Genomic DNA, 25,743 nt, shown 5'->3' on the forward strand with positions numbered 1-25,743 from the left:
TGTGTGCTTGATGACTGTGACCGAATCTTCCAGGTGTGTTGGAATAGGGAGTTTTCCTATTTGCTCAGGTATGCTGTCCAGCCCTCGTTCTGAGCTCTGGCCTTCATCTAGCAGGTAAGTTGCTTGCGTTCCATTTGTATCTCCTTTAACCCATTTATTGCCGGGATATTTATGTGTTACATCTTTTCTTTCCTTTTTCATTGTTTTTACATTTATTTTGCATCTTTTCTCTTTGCTCTTTTCCATTATTATTGCATTTGTTTTTGTTTTTTTATTATTTTTGTTTTGTATGGTTGTTTTTATTATTTTCGTATTTGTTGTGATTTTTTCTTTTTTTCACAAAAACAATATTATTGCAATTTCTAGTGTAAACTAAGCACCATGTGTTGCTTTTTGCACTTTTATTCTATAAAACTGGCATGAGATATAAAGTCATTCAAACCTCCCGGTTTTACAGTTTCAAGCGTGTATGTCCAAAAAGCTTCTCTCTGTAGTAAGCATCTGCCCCAGTCGCCTCCTCTGGATGGAGGGGGTATTACTTCTATTACTTGCGCTTTGAGGTTTCTGACATCGCTTTCATGTTTTAGTGCAAAGTGGTTCGCCACTGGAGTGTCTCTCATGTGGATTATATCCCCCACATGTTCTTGGAGCCGTTTTTGCAGTGTTCTAAACGATTTGCCAACATAGTTGCATGGACATGCACATGTTAAAAGGTATACAACTCCTTTGGTTTCACAATTTGCAAATTGTTGCATCTTATATTGTTTGCCTGTCACAACACTCTTAAACTCACTGCTCTTCTTTACATATTGACACATGGTACATTTACTGCATGGGAAAGTGCCCTTTGGTTTTTCTGTAACCCATCCTCTTTTAGATTCGGGTTCAAAGTTACTCCTTATAAGTTTGTCCTTTAGGTTTTGTCCACGTTTGTAGGTTATTTGAGGGGTTTTGGGGATTATGTACTCCAATGTACTGTCCATCCTCAGTATTCCCCAATATTTGTTTAAGATTTCCCTTACTTCTGTCGCTTTTTCATCAAACACTCTTATTATTCTTGTTACATCATTGGAGTCCTGCTTTATTTTTGGGGTGAGTAATTGGGACCTGTTTGATATTACCGCTCTATGAAAAGCTTTTTTTAAAACTTTGTTCGGGTATCCTCTACCACTTAGTCTTACCCGTAAGTCGTCCGCTTTTTGTTTGAAGTCTTCTAGTGAAGAACAATTCCTCCGTATTCGGAGGTATTGGCCTGTTAGTATTCCCTGCTTCAGTGGGCGTGGATGGCAACTATCCCACTGAAGCAGGGAATTAGTGGCTGTCTCTTTTCTGTACACTGTAGTTTATATATGATTGTCTGATGTAATCCATATTTTTAGATCTAGAAACACAATATGTTCCTCACTGATGCAGCTTGTTAAATCTTAACCCCAAATTATTTTTATTCAATGCTTCTACAAAACTTTGAAACATTTCTTTAGTGGATGACCAGATTATCAGGATGTCGTCTATAAACCATAGCCATAGACTTATCTGGCTGGTCCATACCGACATCTCCTCACGGAACACCTGTAGGTCCTCCCACCAGCCGAGGTACAGATTAGCGAAACTGGGGGCGCAGGGGCTCCCCATCGCTGTACCTCGGCTTTGGTGGAAGGACTCCCCTTTAAATTGAAAATAATTCCTAGTAAGGACGAATCTCAATAGTTTCACAACCAGTGTATTATGTGGTATATACTGAGTACCTCTAGTGCCTAGGAAGTATTGTACTGCCTCCAGCCCCTTCTCATGGGGGATGGAGGAGTACAACGCCTCAACATCAAGAGAGGCCAAAATGGATCCTTCCTCCAACTTCAGATCCTCTAACTTCTGCAGTACATCTGTTGTATCGCGAAGAAATGATGGTAAGGCGTATACGAAGGGGCGCAGTATGCAGTCCACATACTGACTCACCCCTTCGGTCAGGTTACCGATGCCCGATACAATGGGCCTCCCCCTTAACGGGGGATGACCCTTATGTATCTTAGGTACTGAATAAAAACATGCCATTCTTGGGGTTTTCGGCTTCATGTACTCTTATTCAATATTACTTAGTAGCTTTTGACTTTTCCCCTCATCTAGGATGGAAATTAATTAATCTTTAAATTCCCATGTTTTTTTTTAGTTTGTTGTAACACTCTCTGATAGAATGTCCAGACACATTTTTCTATATTCCTCCCTGGTCATCAATACAATATTTCCCCCTTTGTCAGAGTGTTTGATGACCAGGAAGGAATCTTTTGCTAATGCAGCCATAGCCTGTCTTTCTCCTCTCGTGAGGTTTTGTTCTTTCATTTTTTCTTTTTTTGGGATCAAGAAAAAATGATTTACCAGCTGCATCAGTGAGGAACATATTGTGTTTCTAGATCTAAAAATATGGATTACATCAGACAATCATATACATACTGCAGTGTACAGAAAAGAGAAAGCCACTAATTCCCTGCTTCAGTGGCATAGTTGCCATCCACACCCACTGAAGCAGGGAATACCAACAGGCCAATACCTCCGAATACGGAGGACTTGTTCTTCACTAGAAGACTTCAAACAAAAAGCGGACGACTTACGGGTAAGACTAAGAGGTAGAGGATACCCGAACAAAGTTTTAAAAAAAAGCTTAGAGCGGTAATATCAAACAGGTCCCAATTAATCACCCCAAAAATAAAGCAGGACTCCAATGATGTAACAAGAATAATAAGAGTGTTTGATGAAAAAGCGACAGAAGTAAGGGAAACCTTAAACAAATATTGGGGAATACTGAGGATGGACAGTACATTGGAGAGCATAATCCCCAAAACCCCTCAAATAACCTACAAACGTGAACAAAACCTAAAGGACAAACTTATAAGGAGTAACTTTGAACCCGAATCTAAAAGAGGATGGGTTACAGAAAAACCAAAGGGCACTTTCCCATGCAGTAAATGTACCATGTGTCAATATGTAAAGAAGAGCAGTGAGTTTAAGAGTGTTGTGACAGGCAAACAATATAATATGCAACAATTTGCAAATTGTGACACCAAAGGAGTTGTATACCTTTTAACATGTGCATGTCCATGCAACTATGTTGGCAAATCGTTTAGAACACTGCAAAAACGGCTCCAAGAACATGTGGGGGATATAATCCACATGAGACACTCCAGTGGCAAACCACTTTGCACTAAAAAATGAAAGCGATGTCAGAAGCCTCAAAGCGCAAGTAATAGAAGTAATACCCCCTCCATCCAGAGGAGGCGACTGGGACAGATGCTTACTACAGAGAGAAGCTTTTTGGACATACACGCTTGAAACTGTAAAACCGGGAGGTTTGAATGACTTTATATCATATGCCAGTTTTATAGAATAAAAGTGCAAAAAGCAACACATGGTGCTCAGTTTACACTAGAAATTGCAATAATCTTGTTTTTGTGATAAAAAGAAAAAATCACAACAAATACAAAAAAATTATAAAAACAACCATACAAAACAAAAATAATAAAAAAAATAAAAAAAAAATGCAATAATAATGGAAAAGAGCAAAGAGAAAATATGCAAAATAAATGTAAAAACAATGAAAAAGGAAAGAAAAGATGTAACACATAAATATCCCGGCAATAAATGGGTTAAAGGAGGTACAAATGGAACGCAAGCAACTTACCTGCTAGATGAAGGCCAGAGCTCAGAACGAGGGCTGGACAGCATACCTGAGCAAATAGGAAAACTTCCTATTCCAACACACCTGGAAGATCCGGTCACAGTCATCAAGCACACAGAATGGGTAAGCCCTGACGTAATAGACGGTGATTGGACCAGGAAGAAAAAGTGAAAGCGGAATAGGAGTTATAGATATAAAAACACGGCGGGAAGTCATTTGAAGTACAGCCGCCATCAGAGCCGCATCAAAAAATGGATATGCAAGGAGCGCAGTAACCACAAAGAGGTCCCTGAAGAATCGCAAGAAGAAACGCGTTGGACCGGTACCTATCTGCACAGAAAAAGATTCCTACCCAATGAAAGGCACCAAATTACCTGAAAGCCTGGAAACAGATAAGTGCTCTATGTGCAATATAAATAACTCAGTGAATGGGAACAATTTGAGTAGATGTGCAGTGTGTATTATGTGCAATAACCAAGTGACTGTAAAAATCTAAACAGAACGGACAACAACCAATGCTGCTAGAACACATGTGGACATTAAATACTGCTAGTAGCGTATATGGATATATACTACTGCCAAATACGCACATAAAACGCACATAAGTACTGACGCGCAACTTATGTAACTGAAGGCTGCCAAATACGCACATAAAACGCATATTAATACTGCCAAGCACCTTATGAAACTGGAGGCTGCTAAAAACGCACATGGATATATACGATTGCAAAAAACGCAGATTAAACGCACATGGACACTAATAGCACTTTATGCACTGGGCACTCAATGCACTTTGGAATGAAATATGGTGCAATAACCTATGAATAGTGCAATAGAGAGCTTTATGAGTGCAATGGAATATTACACAGACTGTTGAAAACAAGGAAAAATACTGATGTTAGAAATTCCTGTGGAAATAAACGGACTCAACATACAGTGTGAATACGGCCCAGTGCAATATATGGAATATATTGTGGCAATAACATTATAGGTGCAATATTGAATGCTGCTAAAGGTAGCACATGATGGCAGAAACATAATTGGAAGTACCATAAGTGTTTAACAATTTTAAATGTGACAATAAAAGTAAAGTTTTAAAAACGTTCCCTATGCTTCATATTATATATATATATATATATATATATATATATATATATATATATATACATACACACACACACACACACACACACACACACATATACACACACACACACAAATATAAAAATACATATAGAAAAATATTACACACACACACACACACACAATTATATATATATATATATATATATATATATATATATATATATATATATATATATATATATATATAGTGTCAAGGCCGTAAATGTTGGCACCCCTGAAATTCATTAAGTATATCTCACAGAAAAGGATTGCAGTAACACTTGTTTTGCTATACACATGTTTATTTCCTTTGTGTGTATTAGAACTAAACCAAAAAAGGGAAGAAAAAAGGCAAATTGGACACAATGTCTCACCAATCTCCAAAAACGGGCTGGACAAAATTATTGGTACCCTTTCAAAATTGTGAAAAATAAGATTGTTTCAAGCATGTTATGCTCCTTTAAACTAACCTGGGGCAAAAACAAGTGTGGGTAATATAAAAATCCCACCTGAAAGCAGATAAAAAGGAGAGAAGTTCACTCAGTCTTTGCACTGTGTGTCTGTGTGTACCACACTAAGCATGGACAACAGAAAGGAGAAGAGAACTGTCTGAGGACTTGAGAACCAAAATTGTGGAAAAATATCAACAATCTCAAGATTAAAAGTCCATCTCCAGAGATCTAGATTTGCCTTTGTCCACAGTGCACCACATTATCAAGAAGTTTGCAACCCATGGAACTGTAGCTAATCTCTCTGAGCGTGGAGGGTAGAGAAAAATTGATGAAAGGTGTCAACGCAGTATAGTCCGGATGGTGGATAAGCAGCCCCAAACAAGTTCCAAAGATATTCAAGCTGTCATACAGGCTCAGGTAGCATCAGTGTCAGCGCGAACTATCCGTAGACATCTAATGAAATGAAACGCTATGGCAGGAGACCCAGAGGGACCCCACTGCTGACACAGACATAAAAAAGCAAGACTACATTTTGCCAAAATGAACTTGAGTAAGCCAAAATCCTTCTGGGAAAAGGTCTTGTGGACAGATGAGACCAAGATAGAGCTTTTTGGTAAAGCACATCATTCTACTGTTTACCGAAAAAAGAATGAGACCTACAAAGAAAAGAATTCAATGATGTTTTGGGGTTGTCTTGCTGCCTCTGGCACTGGGTGCCTTGAATGTGTGCAAGGCATCATGAAATCTGAGGATTGCCACTGGATTTTGGGTCGCACTGTGCAGCCCAGTGTCAGAAAGCTGGGTTTGCGTCCGAGATCTTGGGTCTTCCAGCAGGACAATGCATATGTCAAAAAGCACCCAGAAATGAATGGCAACAAAGCGCTGGAGAGTTCTGAAGTGGCCAGCAATGAGTCCAGATCTAAATCCCATTGAACATCTGTGGCAAGATCTTAAAATTGCTGTTGGGAAAAGGCGCCTTCCAATAAGAGAGACCTGGAGCAGTTTTCTAACCAAGAGTGGTCCAACATTCCGGCTGAGAGGTGTAAGAAGCTTATTGATGGTTATAGGAAGCGACTGATTGGACAGCCCATGTTTGGAGTTTGGTGTGACATTATGTCCAATTTGCTTTTTTCCTCCCATTTTTGGTTTTGTTCCAATACACACAAAGGGAATAAACATGTGTATAGCAAAACATGTGTTACTACAATCCTTCTCTGTGAATAATACTTCATTTTCTTGAAAAATTTCAGGGGTGCCAACATTTACGGCCATGACTGTATGTCACTTTTCTGCACCTGAATTTTTCCTTTGAAGATATATTTGGAACAGAAATCATGCCTATAGCCAATGCCTAAGAAGTAAAAGAGATGATCAAACAAAGCATTGCAATAAAAAATTGTAAGGCTTTACCAATATCTTACCTCTAAATGTCTTTCAGTCGTCTTTTGCATGCGTGCACTCTCTTGTAGTAATTGATTATGCTCGTCCTGCAGTGATACAATACGATCTTTGGCAGCCACAAGCTATTATAGGATCAGAAAAAAAAAGACAAAATTAGAAACACATCCCGGTTCTACACACTGGCATTATAAAACCAAAATAATTTAAGCATTAACACTTCCCTTTCCGGTTATACCCACCCAGACCAAGTGGGCTTTATTTCTGGCAGACAGGCGCCTTGTCAGACACTCCAATTAATGGATTAATCCCCCTAATGCACTCTCCGTGGGATGGCAGTTCCCTTTTCCTAACAGGCTTCTTTCTCTCATTGGGTTTAAGAAAAGATTAATTCTCCGAGTTGGGAATATCTGTTCTCTGTTTTTCAATGATGGGGTTTTGATCTGCCTTTTGTGACATTGTTAAAAACACTATATATGTATTTCCATTGGCTAAAATCATTGTCAGAGGATACAAATCAAACAACATTCCAATTGGGACAGGGACGAAGCAGGGTTGCCCTCTCTGCTCAATATTATTTGCTTTGGCCATTATGCCTCTGGTTGCCAGGATTAGAGGATCTCCTACTGTTCAGGGCAGCCAGACAAATTGGGGAGGACATAAGGTGGCCCTCTTTGCCTTCTTTTATCCCTGTCTTTGCCTCTTACATCCCTCCCTAATTTATACAGTTTCCTTCAGCAGTTTGTAAAGATTTCTGGTCTACAAATTAACTCCTCCAAGTCCAAAGCTTTAAATATAAATTTTCCAGCTAGAACGGTTAAGCTTCCTAAACTGAATTTTGATTTCAGCTGGAGGAAGGATATATTGCCCTACTTAGGGACACTATTGACCCCGTCTTCATTATATTTACCGTATATACTCGAGTATAAGCCGACCCGAATATAAGCAGAGGCCCCTAATTTCAACCCAAAAACCCAGGAAAAGTTATTGACTCGACTATAAGCCTAGGGTGGGAAATACATCATTCCCCCTCCCCCCATCATCATCATCCAGACCCCCGTCATTAACACACATGTCATCATCACCCTGTCATCATCCCCCTCGTCATCATCACTGCCTGGCAATCCATTCAATCAGTGGTCTTCAACCTGCGGACCTCCAGATGTTGCAAAACTACAACTCCCAGCATGCCATCGGCAGTCCGGGCATGCTGGGAGTTGTAGTTTTGAAACATCTGGAGGTCCACAGGTTGAAGACCACTGCCGGGCCATCTATGCTGCAGGGACCGTCCGGTGGGGAGGGTTAGTCGTTCCGGGCTTTCCATCTTCCCGGGGAGACCCTCTTCTCCGCTCCGGACCGGCCCCGGACTAGTGACGTTGCCTTGACGACGATGCACAGGGAAGTTCATGCGCAGGGACGTCCCTGTGCGTCATCGTCAAGGCAGCGTCACTAGTCCGGGGCCGGCCCGGAGCGGAGAAGAGGGCCTCCCGGTGAAGATGGACAGCCCGGAACGACTAACCCTCCCCACCGGACGGTCCCTGCAGCATAGTTGGTCCAGACCAGCTCACCCTTCCTTCCCACCGAGGAGAGGTGAGTAGAAAACTAAAGGGGGGGTCTGGATGATGACGAAGGCCTGGCAGTGGTCTTCAACCTGCAGAACTCCAGATGTTTCAAAACTACAATCCCAGCATGCCCGGACAGCCGATGGCTGTCTGGGCATGCTGGGAGTTGTAGTTTTGCAACATCTGGAGGTCCGCAGGTTGAAGACCACTGAGAAGGGATTGACAGGCTGAGAGTTCACTCGAGTATAAGCCGAGAGGGACGTTTTCAGCACGAAAAATCATGCTGAAAAACTTGGCTTATACTCGAGTATATATACGGTAGGTAATTATCCCCTGGTAATCCATTAGAAAGGACCTGCACACCTGGTCTAGTGTCAAAAAAAATCTTGGTTGAGTAGGATTGCCTCTGTGAAAATTAACATCCTGCCTCATCGATTGTTTGGTTATCGCATTCTACCTATTGTAGTTCCAATCTCAGCTTTAGTACATTTGTAGATCAACCTTCTGAAATTAGTTTGGGGGACGTGGGGTAGAATAATTTGGAGCAACATTCTCTATCCTCCTCGTCTCCAAGGAGGCTTAGGAATACCTAACCTCAAGGATCATCATCAAGCAAATAGACATGCTCAATAGACTCAGGTGCATGTTGGCTCGTGTGCTCCCCAGTGGGTTGCTCTTGAAGCTTTGGTAGTCCATAAGCACCCAGTGACTTTACTCCAAAGGATTTCTTCTACAGCTAGGCCTCTGATCCTATTCCCTACACTCTCACAATCCCTACTACTATTGGACCTTAGGAATCAAGTTTATTTACAGTCAATACACAGCCCAGCTGCTTCAATTATCTGAAACCTAAATTTGCCTTTAGGCATGGTGGCTTTGGCATCCTCCTAGTGGACAAACAAAGGGATTTCTTTGCATAGGTGACTAGATAGATTGGGTTTTAAATCACTTGATCATTTTCTATATCTAATTTTTTTTAGGTAATCTTAAGAAACAGATGAAATAGATGTTCTTTCTGCATCAACTCTTCGGACAGGAAAGGTTCTCTCTATTTTTTCCTACATGCCACAGTACCTGGCAACCCGAGAAGCTCATAGTAACCATCTGAACAATGCGATCGCATCGCATGGCCAAATGATAATGTATTCTAAATGAAAAGAGAAGAGGTGAGCTGCTGCCATACAGCTATGATGGCCTGATCAGTCTATCGTCTATCTCCTCTGTTGAGGAAGAGTTGGAAGATATCCATACACACGAAGACAGCCAGCTGGTCCCACTGAAAACAGTGGATGCGAAAGATTAATAACCTAAATCGTTATTTCTCCTTGTCAGCAGCTTATTGGCTTCTCCTTATAGTAGTGAACACACAGTTGGTTAAGGTGCACATGTTTATGAAAGGAGTGAGAAAACCTAGCAGTCAGCCAACAGACGGATCTCATGAGTCAATGGGTTATGCACATGCTTTGGACACATTTAGTGGTACTGGCTATATTACTACTTCCCAGGTATGATAGTTAAATGTAGGTAGAATGCAGTCTCTTTCCAAAAGGTAACAAGCAGAATTTTTGACAAAAATACAAACATACATAATATAACTAAGGCTGCTTTCACACTATAAAATTCATCCGTTTTAAAGATCCGTTTGATGTTCCGTTATGAAAACCCTGAAAATTGGCCATTAAACCTCCGTTAGAAAATCCCATTATAGTCTATGGTCTTTTTACATTATCCGTTTTAATCCGTTATAGTCAGTTATTAATAACGGACGTTATTTTGTGACGGAAGATAGTAACGGGAGAAATAGTGCATGCACTATTTCTTCTGTTCATTCTCCCGTCACAAAATACTAATAACGGACTATAATGGATTAAAACGGCTAATTGGCTAATTGGAAAATGGCCGATTTTCAGGGTTTTCATAAAGGAACAACAAATGGTTCTTTAAAACGGATGTATTTTATAGTGTGAAAGCAGCCTAATATATTTATACTGAAGTATTTGTATAGAATCTGGTCAAACAGATTTAAACTGTTAAATGTTGTGAACTGTAGACAAATGCACTGTTAGCCTTCCAAAGCAGCCAAGTCATAGAAACCAGAAGAAAAAAAGGTTACAAACCTCTTCATTTAACTTTGAATTTGTCTTTTCCATGAGCTCGATTTTTGATTGAAGATCTCCAACTGTGCAACTAAAATGAATTGATCAATTGATTTATAAACACTAATAATAGAAAAATCAATTTTTTTTTTAATTTGAGAAGTTGCCTAGTTTGGAATTACTGAACGCTGTGGTTATTTTATTTATCTCTGCATTCCAATTGAATTCCACTATAATGGCACCATAATGGAGTACATATAATGTACTGAATAGCTTTTTATAAAAAAAAAAAAAAAAAAGTTGCAATTTCTCAACTGTATCTTGTGCCTAGTGCTAAATAAATAAAAAAAATCTAAAAATTCTAAATTCTGCATTCAATATCATATACTGAAACTGTGAAAACAGGATTTTAGAAAATTTTGTAAATTCAGTCTGATTGACATACAGGACTCACCAGCCAATGATGGCCCTATGAGGATTGACTACACAATGCGGCCAATGGGGATTGCAGCATGCACATGGCAAGTCTGTGAGACCCACTGTACAAGACCTTTGTGTCAAATAAGGTGCCTGTGGAATGTCAGGAATTTTGTATTTTTTTTTCCAGAATAAAAGACACCAAATTACATAAAAATGGTATGTATAGCATGGGGCCACTAACCTCTGCAATACTGTCAGGATGGTTTTATAGGGTTAATTAAAGTGACAGATGCTTTCCATAATAGGGATTGAAAAAGTCCATCAACCCCGATGAGGTGGGGATTGGACCAGTCTGCTGTTTGCACGGGAGGCATATTGGATTTTATGCCTGGACTCCTGTGCACCCAGCGGACTGAAATATCGTAATGACCTGATGTATATTTATTAAGTATAAAAATCCTTTTTCATTTACTATGCATATACAATTCCATTAGGTCTTTTATTTCTATACATACATATTTTTTCAAATTATGTCTGGTTATCCTCATGTATGGTTTATAGTAATGAACTAGAAATATTTTTTTATCCTGTTATATGTTAGGCTGATTTTTTTTTTATTTGATGCATTTTGTTTTTCACATAATAGTCTGACAGAGTACATACTCTTCAATTGTTTGCTATATTATTCTTATGCTATATTATGTACAGGACTAATTTAATTTTCTTTGCTTTATATCCTTTGTCAGACTACACATTCAAAAACATATGCTTGAATCACGATAGATTATGTGTATAACTATGAGCATGCACATAACTATTTTGCATTTCACTGATTCAGGTTAGGATTATTTTGTGCATTAATATGAATGTTGTTGTTTTTTTTCTTTACTTTTCCATGCCGTAAGAGACTGATATTCTAGTTCCCCACACTCTTTTGGTTTAATAATGTCTATCTTAATGCCATTTATACTAATTGTTTAACTTCCGTTGCTATGGGATACCACGGCTTTTGATTTCATTTGCATTGTGTGGTTTAATCAAGTGCATCCACGTGTGAACCGGGATTGCCCAGATAGGTCATCACACGCTGGAAATTTCAGCCCGGTGTCTCGCGGGCTTATCCCCGTGTGACCATCCATTTGTTCCTAACATCGGCATATATAAACCGTGTTCCAACAGTACTAAGTAGCCATGATTAAGATCTCTATAGCAGCTCAAAACGCGTCTGTGTTCTGTTTTTACATATAGGGGTGTGTCCCCTTCCCCCTCCCCCCCTTATTTATTTTCGTGTTTTTTTTTTTTTACCTTTTTAGGGACAGCATGAAATACATAAAAACTGTGCTCCCTGCTAACCTAGGATTCCATAGTAAAGAAAAAAATAAAGCAAAACCAGAAATAAACAAACATTTAAAAAGTTAAAATAAAAAAATCCTCCATCCTCCAAAGAAAGTGCACACCATCTGTGTGCCAATTTCAGACATCCTACATAGAATGAACATGTTTTGCCCAGTTGTCAGCTACTTAGGCATTAACACATTACTGTTACACAGAATATAATATATATTGTATCAGAGAATAAAAGTTATCCTCCCCGGCCTTCAATTTTAGCTTGTTCTTTCCTTGCCCTATCTGCTTTTGTACTTTTAGTAAAAATTATCTGTACCTGGAAGATAAACAGAGAATGCATCTAAAGATTAGGGAGGGCAGCATAGTAAAAGCTTAAAAAAAATATAAATAAAAAAAAAAAAAAAAAAAAGGGTCTTTGTTCCTAGTGCTACAAGTTTACACTACAAACATTGCTAGGCACAGGTATACAGTTACCATATAGTAAAGAACCAAGACTGAAAAGTGAAAAAGTAGTTTAATTATATAAACAATAAATCCTACCTTAAGTGTCTGTTTAGCTCTTCAACATAGTGCTTTTGATCAAGAACTGTAGTAATTTCATCTGCTCTGTGAAGAAAAAAAAAAACACATTTAAAAAAAAAAAAAAAAAGACCGTGTTTTAATTTTCATCCACTAACATGAAAAGGAATAAAGTTGACTGTAATAGAAACAACAAGCAACAGCATTTCCACATTTCTAAAGCAGGTTTATTTGTGGGCTAAATTATATTTTTTAGTGTCACTATTTTCCGTACACCATATAATGTTTTGAGAAACTTAAAAAAAATAATTCCATTCTTCTAATCGCTGTGCAGTAAGTAAAAAAACACATTCAAGAGCATTCACAAGCCATAAAAACAGCAGCCCTTTACAAACCATACCTGGTGTGTCATGCAACTTCCTTTAACGAGTAAAATGGTTACTTTATTTACCAGCCACCACCACAAGTGCCCAGGGTGTAGACATATCTTCTAGGTTCTCACCTATGATAACTCTAGCCACTTTAATCTGAACAATGAAAAACGATGCTTCAGAATGGCTGGACAGACAACGGAATAGTCTCAGAGGAAAGTTGAAAAGATTTATTGGTGCAAGGACAACTTGTTTTAAAAGCACTGCAGCTTTCTACCTTAGGCCCATACATAATGATACATCAGGAACATTTATAAATGCGAAGGGATAAGGTTGTGTCCCCAGAACCGGAATGAGGCCTGAGGTACAGGTGGAGAGCACAATGCACCAGTTAGAAAATACAGTCACATAAATCATACATCAGTAGTGTACAGTCCAAGGCCCAGTTGTAAATAAATCCTAAAAATAAAAGTAATGCACATAAAAATAAAAAGAGAAATGGGTCATTTCTTGCACCAATAAACCTTTTCAACTTTCATTCGAGATTACTCATTTCTCTGTATGGCCAACACAGGGTATGCCAATCTGCAGCACAGTTTTCCTCCTTACATTTAAAAGTTGCAATCTCTGCATCGTCCCTGCTAGGGGCTAAAAGGTGGATTCTGGCTGCCCTTATTTACTGTGATCTATTATAGATCGATACACTATAAAAGGTGTTCTACTCACCTTGGGGTGAGCAAATTACCTAGTCCTAGCAAAATCTCCTTTTAGGGTAGGGTCACACGTAATGGATCCGCAGTGTATTTTACGCTGCGGATCTTCCGGTGACCCAACCCATTTTGTGCCTCCGGCTGTTGCCATCCCTCTTCTCTAGCCTCGCCCTGGCCTGCTCGCAGCAGAAATCCAAAGTGACGAGCAGCCACACAGGGGGCCTGTGAGTCGCAGATTCCATTCAGACATCGCGGAGCAGCTGCGATGTCTGAGTGCGCAGTGCACTCAGACATCGCGGCTGCTCTGTGATGTCAAAGTGAACTTGGCGACTCGCAGGCCCCCTGTGTGGCTGTTCGTAGCGGTGGATTGCTACTGCGAGCAGGCCAGGGGAGGGGCAAGGGGGTGGCAACAGCTGGAGGCACAAAATGGGTCGGGACACTTGCGGATCCGCAGCTTAAAATGCGCTGTGGATCCGTTACATGTGACCCTTCCCTAAAGCTGAGTTACTTCACCCTTCCCTTTTTTGTTTTATTCATTGCAAAATAACTCTATAGCAGGCACTTGATTGGACACTACAGCAGTCAATTATAGCTGAAAGAGTGTCAAAGAAACTTAATAGAGCTCTGAACTCCTAAAGAAAAGACCCTGCGCATATTTGAAAATATGTAAACATACTGAATAAACACAGCTTCAAATCGGTCGCTTCAAATACTGTGCATCAAATATGCGCAGGATACTGAAAAAATTAGGAAAACACCTTTTTAGGTATCACAGCTCCCACATCCTAATGAGACAGACAGAGCCCCCCAAACACATATTTTCCACTTGCATTTCAGAAACAATATAAATATACTCCATCACAAAATTCTCTACTAGGGAGCTAGAAAAGGTCCTATAAAGGGGTACTCCAGCCAAAGCCATGAGGCATATAAAGAAATGCCTCTGTAACAGTGAAGCTTTCTTAAAGGTTTTTGCAAAAAAAATGATGACATTGCAAAAGTGAAAGCTGACATTACATATAGACAGCCTATGTCTTCCATAACATCAGCCACAAATGTAATTTTTGGGAACTATAAAGATAAGCAGCCAAATGAGAGTATTGAAAGAGGACCTAAGGCCAACCCCCCAAAAAATTATACTGCATTATCATTAAATAGCTCAGGGTGCCCTGATCACACACTTTTTTTTTTTACAGTTTCTTGATATGTCCTTCAGTTCCTGAGACACAAGAGGTTTTTTACTTTGTCTGACAGTTCAGGGAATCAGTCAGACGGGCATTAACAATGGGAGAGAAAAACAGGTGATGGGTGGGATTATACAGGCAGAGGTTTATTTTGCATTATAGGAGGAGATTTATCAAAACCTGTGCAGAGGAAAAGTTGACCAGTTGCCCATAGCAACCAATCAGCTCGCTTCTTTCATCTTTAAAAAGGCCTCTGTAAAAACATAACATAAAAAAAGGAATCTGATTGGTTGCTATGGGCAACTGCACCATTCTACCTCAGTGTCCCCACAAATAGAGATTTACTAAATTTGTGGGGACATTTTCCAGTTACTTTTTGCTATAGTAGTATTTTGTAGAAAGGAATGCATGGATTAACTAATTTAGGTGGCGAAGTGTTACTTTGGCATGATAAAAGGACAACTAGCAGGATTACTCCACTGTTATTGGCCCAATGCTGTCCTGCTGAAGGGAAATGAGTAGAGAAAGTCCTGCATCTTTTTGACTTCAGTCCGGACTTCACATTGCATTCCCTCTGCCCGGACCTAGCTTGCAGCTGAGCAGTGCCTCCAGTAGAATGACACGCGATTGGCTGCAGTGGTCACAAGCTGGTATGGTACGCCATTATTGGCAGCCTATAAAAAAGACTGTTGGGAGACAGCAAGAGCATGTGTTGGATTGGAAGGGGTCGAAGAAGTGAACACTGTTGGTACTACTAGTATCCCCCTCAGAGTCAGACAACCCTGTTAAGGCCTCGTTTACATTGCCGTCGGACTCCGCTATTCAGAGGTCCCTCGGCAATCCGGCCAGAAGGACGGGAGTTTGTCGGAGAAAAAAAAAAGTGCAAGCACCGGATCACCAATGGACCTCATGCAAGTGAATGGGGTCCGTAGTGACTCGATAGTAGCCGTTTGCATCCAACCCGTTATGGGGTCCGATCGTCTTAAAAAAAAGAAAAAGCCGATCGGCGCCTTAACAGGTCGGATGCGAACGGCAATGTGAATCTAGCCTAGGTCTAGTTATCAAAAATACATCTTACCACAATACTTTCAAACAAAAAATACTCATGGAAAATAAATTCAGTTGTAATACATACTTTTTTTCACTATCATTTTGCTGTATATCCTTGAGACAGAAAGAAAAGTCAATGATGCCCACCTAAAACAGCAAAAGAAAAAAAACAAAAACAAAAACGTACAAATTAAAATATATAAAACGCAAAGAAACTTGAAATACTTGAAAATGAAAAAAAATTATTTAAACTATAGTTATAAAGAAAATATGAATAAATAAAAGATTAGTCCTAATGTCAAAACTATAAAGGAATACTGTGCAAAAAAAAGGTTATTAAACAACAAACAAAAAGAAAAACACTGCATCTCGCTTTTTCTAAGCTTCCTCAGACTTCCCTCGCCCTTTTTTTTGTTCTGTACCCTTGGTTTCGCTGATTGTTCAATAAAGCTTTTGAATGCGGAAAAAAAGGTGGATGAATGCAACAGAGTTGACAAATGTGTAGAAAGGGGTATAGCTAAAAATGAGTCCCATGTAGCAAATGTACCAAGTGCTTTTTTGCACAAGATAGTTGTTTAAAGGACACCAACCTGAGACAATATAAGAAAGTGTCCAATGTGATTTTAGTAAGATGAAGCAAATTTACCATTATGTAGAAAACCATGTATGCTGCATTTTACAACTGTGAAAAATCTTCACAATAAGAGAAAAAATTATAATAAAAAAACACCAAATGGAACAACAAAGAACTGAAATGAGCAAAATACAATTTATTACCTTCTTTGTAGTTTTTTTTAATTCTTAGGTAGATAGGGAAGGGGAAATTTGGAACTTACATTGATCTATAAGAACATTAATAAAAAGTATAGGAGACATTGTGATGATCCCACAAACATATGCTATCTTTCTGAACAATAAGTATTGACTACTTATTTCAGTATACTCTTACCTGAGAATCTAAATCTTCTCCCTTGAGGCATAAATTTGCATCAATCATGTTAAGTCCCATAAGAAGACCAACAATAACAGCTCCTTCTTCCTCCATCATTAAAGCGTCCCGCTCATAAAAGTCACTTTGATCAAAGAAGCAAAACAAAAAAAGCACAGCATATGTAGTTAGTTACGCCAGTAGTAACATTAGATGATAACAAGCTACTGTCTATTTTAACTCTTTCCTGCATTAGAGTTAATAATGTAAGAGTATGTTCACATGTTGATAAACTTGCAGTGGATTTCCACAGCGAGTTTTGTTACCCTTCACTTCAATTGGTCTGTAGTTGTATATTTGCAGATTGCAAGCCGATCCATTGAAGTGAATGTTAGTAAAACTCACAGTGGATCTCCCGAAGCAAATTATTGTGTGAACGTACCCGTAAAGGGCATCTGTCAGAATGGTTATGCTATCCTCTCCAAGACGGACATAAACTAGCAACAGAGCCCTGATTCCAGTGAGCGTTTATGTACTGCATCCTGAGCGGAGTGCCCTGTTGTGCCCCACAGCCGAGGACTGACAGTATAGGCATGATGAAGCAGTAGCCCAAGAATACCCTGGACTAACAAATGTGTGCCGATAAGGGCCTCTCATGCTGCTCTTAGATAGGATGGCGTAAACCCATTGACAGATTCCCTTTAACCCATTAAGGACTCGTTTTTCAGTTTTTGCATTTTCGTATTTTCCTCCTTACCTTTTAAAAAACAAAACCCTTTAAAATTTTCCACCTAAAAATCCATATTATGGCTTATTTTTTGCACCACCAATTCTACTTTGCAGTGGCATCAGTCGTTTTACCTAAAAATCCACGGGAAAAAAAAAAATAACTGTGCGACAAAACTGAAGAAAAAACACCATTCTGTAACTTTTAGGGGCTTCTGTTCCTACGCAGTACATTTTTCAGTAAAAATAACACCTTCTCTTTATTCTGTAGGTCCATACGGCTAAAATGATACCCTCTAATATAGGTTGGATTTTGTCGTACTTCTGGAAAAAATCATAACTACATGCAGGAAAAAGTATACGTTTAAAAAGGTCATCTTCTGACCCCTATAACTTTTTTACTTTTCCGCATATGAGGATGTATGAGGGCTTATTTTTTGCGCCATGATCTGAAGTTTTTTTATTGGTACCATTTTTGTTTTGATTGAACTTTTTGATCACTTTTTATTCATTTTATAATGGTATAAAAAGTGACAAAAAATATGCTATTTTGGGCTTTGGAATTTTTTTACGTGTACAACATTGACCGTGCAGTTTAATTAATGATACATTTTTATAGTTTGGACATTTAAGCACGGAGCGATACCACATATGTTTATATTTACATAGTTTTTTTTATGGGAAAAGGGGGGGGTGATTTAGACATTTATTAGGGATGGGGTTAAATCACATTTATTAACACTTTATTTTTTTTGCAATGTTATAGCCCCCATAGGGGCCAATAACATTGCACACACTGATCTCTTAAACTGTTCACTGCCATGCAATAGCATGGCATTGATCAGTGTTATCGACGCTCGACTGCTCCTGCCTGGATCTCAGGCACGGAGCAGTCATTCAGCGATCGGACATGCAGGAGGCAGGTAGGGACCCTCCTGTTGTCCTGTAAGCCTTTCAGGATGCAGCGATTTCACCGCAGCGGTACCGAACAGCCCGACTGAGCTGTCTGGTTACTTTCGTATTCATTTCAGACGCAGCAGTCAACTTTGATAACCGCGTCTGAAGGGTTAATACCGGGCATCACCGCGATCCGCGTGATGTCCGGTATTAGCCGCAGGTCCCGGTCGTTGATGGCCGCCGGGACCAACCCGATATGTCGCGGGGGATATGACGCTATATCGCGGGAGCAGGCGCAGGACGTAAATATAAATCCTGCGTCGTTAAGGAGTTAAATAGAAAAAGGACACTATGGGTCATGTGAAAGTTGCCATCAAAATACCTCTATCTATCTATATATTTATGCATAGTGTCATCATAGCACATTGAGTGGCCCCCATTGGGCCAACTGAATGACCCTGTATAAAAGAGGTAGAGCAGAGTGCAGTCTTGTCATCTTTAGTGTTAAAGGAAAGTAAAGAAGTCACAGTGGCCTAGAATGGTCACTTTATTTACTTAGCGATTGAAAATTATGCGCTGATTGATTCTACAAAATATCTTCATGAATCTTTATTGTTTACAGCTCTCTCCAAATACCCTTTCAACCTTTGCACAGTTGGTTTACAGTTGGACATGGAACATAGTTTTGCCTCTGTTCAAAACCCCAGTCAGACCGCACATGAAATATTGTGGCTAATTTTGGTCACCTTTATATAAAAAGGCCATGGTTAAACTGGACTGGGTAAAGAGGAGGGTGACCAAGATAATAAAGAACATGGGTAGATTGCAGTAACAAGACATGCTGGGTTTATTTAAAGGGGTACTCCAGCGCTAAGACATCTTATCCCCTATCCAAAGGATAGGGGATAAGATTCCTGATCGCGGGGGTCACGCCGCTGGGGACCCCCGAGATTTTACATGCAGCACCCCGTTACAGTCAGTCCCCGGCTTCCACGCCCCATCCCACAGGCTTGCATTGAGGGGTGTCACACTGGGGCGGGGCTGTGACGTCACAATGCTCCGACCCAGTGATCGCCAGTAATCAGACCCGGAGCAACATGCTCTGAGGACTGATTGTAACGGGGTGCTGCATGCAAGATCAGGGGGGTGCCCAGTGGCGGGACCCCCGCGATCAGGCATCTTATCCCCTATCCTTTGGATAGGGGATAAGATGTCTTAGCGCCGGACTACCCCTTTAACTAGTAAAAAAGAGGTCTTAAGAGTAATTGATCACAATGTACAAATATACATTTAAGGGCAGGAGGGGTGTTAGGAGTAGTAAGGGAATATAATCTGAGTTAGTTTAGAAAATATGATTTGATGACAGGTACTCTTTAATAATCAAGTTCGGGGGGTTGCTGGATGTTTTTCTTCCAAAACAAATTCTGTACTAGATTTATGGGGAAAGAACATTGATCCAGGGATTTATTCTGATTACTATATTGGAGGCAAAGGTCATCTGCCTCATATTTTTAGCCTTTTTCTGGATGAGCAGGTGTCAATTCAATTTACTGAAAAGTTTCCAGGAACAACAGAGAATTTTAAGAAAAAAAATGCTCCAGAATTGGCATTTTATGGCAAATTGATTCACGCACATAACTTTTCAGTGCTGCTTGCTCTGACACCTCAGGACTTTCTTTTGCCTCCTCAATGTGCAACCAACTTTAAAGCTCTCTGCAAAGCCCTCTGGAGAGGAGGGAGCATATTAGCATATTTTGCTCCCTCATCTCCAGAGAAACATAAAGAGAGGTCTCCCAAAGCAGGAGGGGACTGTAGCTCGCTGTGGCCCACTAGCCAGCTGCACAGACTGAAAGGTCAGATATAGCACCTTTCCTGGCCACTTGCTGAGCAACCACTTCCCTTGAGTGTTCAGGACCGCGGTGCTTCACATTCGATCGCCAGCTTTGGTGACGTATGACCTAGAAGCTCTCCACTGCTGCCGACACCTGACTGGACCTCCAGGAAAGACTTTCTACCAACATTTAAAGGAATACTCCGGTGGAGAAAGTTAAACAGATTTGTAAATTACTTCTATTAAAAAAAATCTTAATCCTTCCAGTACTTATTAGCGGATGTATACTTTACTTTTTAGATTTATTTTCTGTCACGACCACAGTGCTCTCTGCTAACACCCCTGTTCATGTTAGGAACTGTCCAGAGCAGGAGAAAATGACAATAACAAACACATGCTGCTCTGGACAGTTCCTAAAATGGACAGAGGTGTCAGCAGGGAGCAATGTGACAAAAGAAATCCCAAAAGAAAAGAATTTCCTCTGTAGTATACAGCTGCTAATAAGTACTGGAAGGATTAAGAATTTTTAATAGAAGTAATTTACAAAATCTGTTTAACTTTCTGGCACCAGTTTTCCACTGGAGTACCCCTTTAACGGAGTACTCCTGTGGAAAACTTTTTTTTTTTTTAATCAACTGGTGCCAGAAAGTTAAACAGATTTGTAAATTACTTCTATTTAAAAATCTTAATCCTTCCAATACTTTTTATGGGCTATATACTACAGAGGAAATGCTTATCTTTTTAAATTTCTATGATGTCATTACCACAGTACTCTCTGCTGTCAATTTTAGGAACTGTCCAGAGCAGCATATGTTTGCTATGAGGATTTTCTTCTACGCTGGACAGTTCTTAAAATGGACAGCAGATGTCAGCAGAGAGCACTGTGGTCATAAGATCAGAGAAATCTAAAAAGATAAGCATTTCCTCTGTAGTATATAGCCCCTAAAAAGTACTGGAAGGATTTTTAATAGAAGCAATTTACAAATCTGTAACTTTCTGGCACCAGTAATTTTTCCGCCACGATGTCCTATCGGGCATATACGGGTGCAAATGGGCAGTTTCAAAATCCCATAGGCTGCAATGCGATTTAGTCTCGGCCATCAGGGGTTTTGTAACGGCCGGGTTTCACCGAAAATCGTGACGGAACATGCGACGGAACTTCTATAAATGGAAAAATCACTAGCGTGAAAGGAGCCTTACTCACATTAGTCTTGAGAAAGGGAGAGATCCTGAAACGTCTAACCTGCGGGTGAGCTTCCATTCGCTGTCCGCAAAGAAAGCAAGAGGAACGGCTAATATGAACATTCCAACACTGAGCTCTGACTACAGCGAAAAAGTTGAATCTATGCCGTAGACCTTATCCATATCAGCGACGAGCACTGGGGTGAATATGATGTGTTCTTTTACACTGTTCCCGTAATCTAAGTTTTTGTATGAAGACATACGGTTGAAGTTAAAGTGGTTTATTGAGAACACGAAATCTGTTGTATGAGTGCAATTTTTACTGGACAACAGTTAAGCTGCAATCACACATGGTAGTGTTTATGTAAAACTGCCACAACAGTTTTTTTGCACTAAGGCCATAAGAGGATTCAAAGGCAATAAAAGGGACCTTTATTATTGCTTGCTTTGTTTTGGTAAGTGAGTTCTAAAGGCATTTTTTTTTTGCTTTAGTTTTGCAAATAGGCAACATTTTTATCATACTACCTCAGGGGGTTGATACATTTGGAGCACATAAGCAAACAGCAGTTGAGACTTTTTTGCTTAGCTGTGACGTTTTGTGCGCCGGAGTTAGCAAAAAAAGAGACTTGATAAATGTCCCCCATTGGGAACTATAAAAGGAAGGACATATACCTCTCTATACTGCTGGATTCACTGTTGCCTTTGGCTCAAATAGTACATTAGAAGTCTTAACTGCTGTGTGTGATGGCAGCCTTACTAGAGCTTTCAGTTGAGTCTCTGTGTGTCTTATCTGCACTTTTATACCTTCTCCCTTCCACAATTTGTTTAAAACTTAAAAAAAATAAAATAAAATAAAAAAGAAGAAAAGGTAATTAATTTGATAGCTGCTGAAATTACGGCCTTTAACTTTCCCTATAGTGTGCACTAACTGCCTTTTTTTTTTTTTTAATATGGAATTAAATACAACTAAATAAAAAAAAACCAAAAATTTATTTTTTTGGCCTGACATGTGAAGCAGGACGCATGGCTCTTTAGCTCCATCACCACGGCCGAAATTTAGGGGAAAATGACTGCCTATATGGGCTCTAGGAGATCGGGCAGACACCACAGACCCCAAGGGTCATCTCAGCCTACACCCACCCAGATATCCAACTTTTTTGGGCCACTAAAAGAAGTTATTGAGAAGCCAGCAGCCATGAAGGGGCACTCCTCCACCCTGGCCGAACACAGTAGCAGAGGACCGGCGCGGGCGCCGTAATGAAAATCATCCACCTAACAGCCCTGCTGGATCTACCTCAGCGGCCATCTACGGCCCAAGGCCCATCTCCGCCAGCTGCTGCCGCGACTGCATCTGTGGCCTCCTCCTTTTCTGCGCACGCACCCGGGAGCTCAGCCACTTCCTCCCTCAGATGCCGGGACTCTGCTGCTGTTGCCAGCCTGCATGCAAAGCCGCAACAGACTACACTCTCCTCCTCTGCTCTCCAGGAGGGATGGATGGAGCTGGACACTGCCTGTTACCAGCCGCTCACGGGTATGGAGGGCCGTGCACAGGAGGGAACTGCTCCGCAGCCCCTGCCCTTGAGAGGACCGGACTCCCCATCATCCTCCTATAACCCCATGAGGGCCCCCTCTCCCACCCAGAGCGTCCCCTCCATATTCAGGAGCCCCCCTGCCTCACAGAGCCCGCTCCTGTCCTCCTCTGAAGGGGAACTAGCTGGGGAAGAAGCCACCCTGAAGCCTGACACACCTGTTGGGGGCACCAACCGACACTTGCAGCCAGCCACCATCCCCAGACTCCATCCCACAGTGCCACATCCATTTCCATAGGGCACCTTATGGAGACAGACGTACCTCGCTCGACCGGTACCATGATTCTCCTACTGTGGACCCACTCATTTCCACTCTCCCTCCTCTGGCCCAAGCAGCGGCCCTCCTTAAAAGGTCACCCAGAGCTCCAAGCACTCCTAGCCCTCCTCCCAACGAAATCAGATATGTCAGCCCTGGCTATGGACTTGAGACATGCATGGCGTCAGGATCTCCAACCTATCCAGCAAGAGGGGTCAGACCTGAGGGACCGAGTGGGGGACCTTGATGGCTACCGTCAGGGAAATGCAGACGACCATTAGTACTCATACACATACGCACCAAGCTCTGGTGGATCACCCTGACAACATAGAAAATAGGAGCAGACAGAATAATGTATGCCTTAGAGGGCTCTCAGAAGCGACCCGTTCTGAAGATCTGCTCCCAAATGTCACAGGGATATTCAATATGATCTTAGGCTGACCACCTGACTCCACCATCGAGATTGATAGAGTTCATCGGGCTCTGAGGGCCCCTAGCTCAGATCCCGCACACCAGAGAGATGTTGTTATCTGCTGTATCCATCGCTTCACCCTTCACCAGAGAGCTCTACTCTCACCATTGCTCCGCATTCTCCAAGGGGGCATCCTCTACGTCAAGAGGAAAGAAGGTTTCTACACCAGCACAGATGGGAGTTCTTTACTGTAAGAGCAGTGAGACAGTGGAATTCTCTGCCTGAGGAGGTGGCCATGGTAAACTCTGTAAGAGAGTTCAAAAAGAGGCTGGATGCTTTTTTGGAGAACAACAACATCTCTGATTATGTATACTAGATTTATAGGGACAGAACGTTGATCCAGGGATTTATTCTGACTGCCATATTTGGATTCGGGAAGGAATTTTTACCTCTAGTATGAGGGTTTTTTGCCTTCCTCTGAATTAACTCAACTCGGTAGGGACTCATTAGGGTTATAGGTTGAACTTGATGGACTCTGGTCTTTTTTCAACCTAATGAACTATGTTACTGGCACATTTCCTATAGATGGGGTTTCCCCTTTGCACTCCATGTGACCTCGGGGGATTTTACAGCTACCCTCAGAAAACCTGGAGATCTGCCCCGCTTCTTGGAAGCCCTTAATATACCACCCATGTCGCTGCCTGACTGGACTGCCTTTCTTCAAGACCCGTACATGCCTCCACAGATGTCCGGGGTACCGCGAAAGGTCCCGACTGGCTGATGCCCCAACACCAGAGGTGGCCAGTGTTAGGAGCCTATATAGTACCCGACTTAATTTCCCTTTCTGTTACACCCTCCCCATTAGGGCAGGTGTGTGTCACACGCACCTATTTGGGAGACTGACATTCTGCAATTAGTGTACCTTTGCAAGCTATCCTGCTTTTTGTTTTGAGGTTTCCAATGTTCATTGTTTTGTTTTCTCCTTTTTCCTCCTCCCCTCTTCTCCTCCACCCAGCCACTGACTTGTGTTTTTTGGTCTCCTTCCAGGAATAGCTGATCCCTGGTCGCAGAATGGATAGATTGGTCTGTGATCCCATTGTCGCCTCGATCTCCTGTGACCTGTGAGTATGACTGACATACACTTAGCCACCTTGAATGTCCAAGGGTTCAATGTTCCTGAAAAGAGAGCCCAGGTGCTCTATCACATGCACAGACAGAAGATAGGCATCCTTTGTCTCCAAAGGACACATTTCAAGACAGGCCATATACCTTGCAGACTTAGCCGCTACTACCCCACTTGGTTCCACAGATCTAATCCAGAAACCTGCACGAAAGGAGTCTCTATCGGTTTTCATTGCTCGCTACCCTTTAGTGTCAAGGATGTTTGCTCCTTGAAGCTTGGTACCTTTATGTACGTGGCCAAGTCCTGGACCAAGTGGTGACAATCTATGCCCCCCAATTCCTCTCAAATGTCATTTTTGACCCGAGCCCTAGAAACCTTATCCTCTTTCACCCGAGGCATGCTAATACTTGGGGGAGACTTCAACATCCCGCTACAACCGCTCCTAGACACATCCACGCAACGCTCGGCTGTTTCATAATCGCCAGCTTAGTAAACTTACGCCTCCTCCACTTCCTGCAGTTATGTGATGTCTGGCGTCTCCGCCATCAACTGACAGGGACTACACCAACTTTTCCAGTCCTCATAGGACATATAGCAGAATAGACTATATATTCCTCCCTCACTACTACCTCCCCTCCTGTCCTCCACGTCCACAGGGAATCAGTATCTTTCCGACCATGCTCCAGTATTTTGTTCAGTTAAGGTCCCTTCTTTAAACGCTCCCTAATTTGCGTGGCGCCTTAATGAGTCCCTGTTACTTGACCCTCTCTGTATATCAGATTTAAAATCCACGATAGCTCACTTCTGTACTTATCACGCTGAGGACACGACCCCTCAGCCGACACAGTGGGAAGCACTCAAGCGTGTACTGAGGGGGGTGCTGATCAAACACGGTTCA

General features: G+C 41.2%; 1 protein-coding gene across 7 annotated transcripts in view; it reads right to left on the minus strand.

Moving 5' to 3' along the window:
- Nucleotides 1–25,743, minus strand: part of RUFY1 (RUN and FYVE domain containing 1) — a 147,665-nt gene that overhangs the window by 81,026 nt on the left and 40,896 nt on the right. For all 7 annotated transcript variants that reach the window (XR_008843088.1, XM_056516537.1, XM_056516534.1 and 4 more), the window contains 5 exons: nt 16,851–16,974; nt 15,987–16,048; nt 12,608–12,673; nt 10,322–10,391; nt 6,666–6,767 (listed from right to left, as the gene is read on the minus strand). Coding sequence is in view for 6 of the 7 variants with exons in the window: in XM_056516537.1 (XP_056372512.1) it covers nt 6,666–6,767; nt 10,322–10,391; nt 12,608–12,673; nt 15,987–16,048; nt 16,851–16,974 (424 nt within the window). In the remaining variant the exon portion in view is untranslated. The remainder of the gene's footprint in view (nt 1–6,665; nt 6,768–10,321; nt 10,392–12,607; nt 12,674–15,986; nt 16,049–16,850; nt 16,975–25,743) is intronic.

Source organism: Hyla sarda, chromosome 4, assembly GCF_029499605.1.
Source record: "Hyla sarda isolate aHylSar1 chromosome 4, aHylSar1.hap1, whole genome shotgun sequence".
Lineage (NCBI taxonomy): Eukaryota > Metazoa > Chordata > Amphibia > Anura > Hylidae > Hyla > Hyla sarda.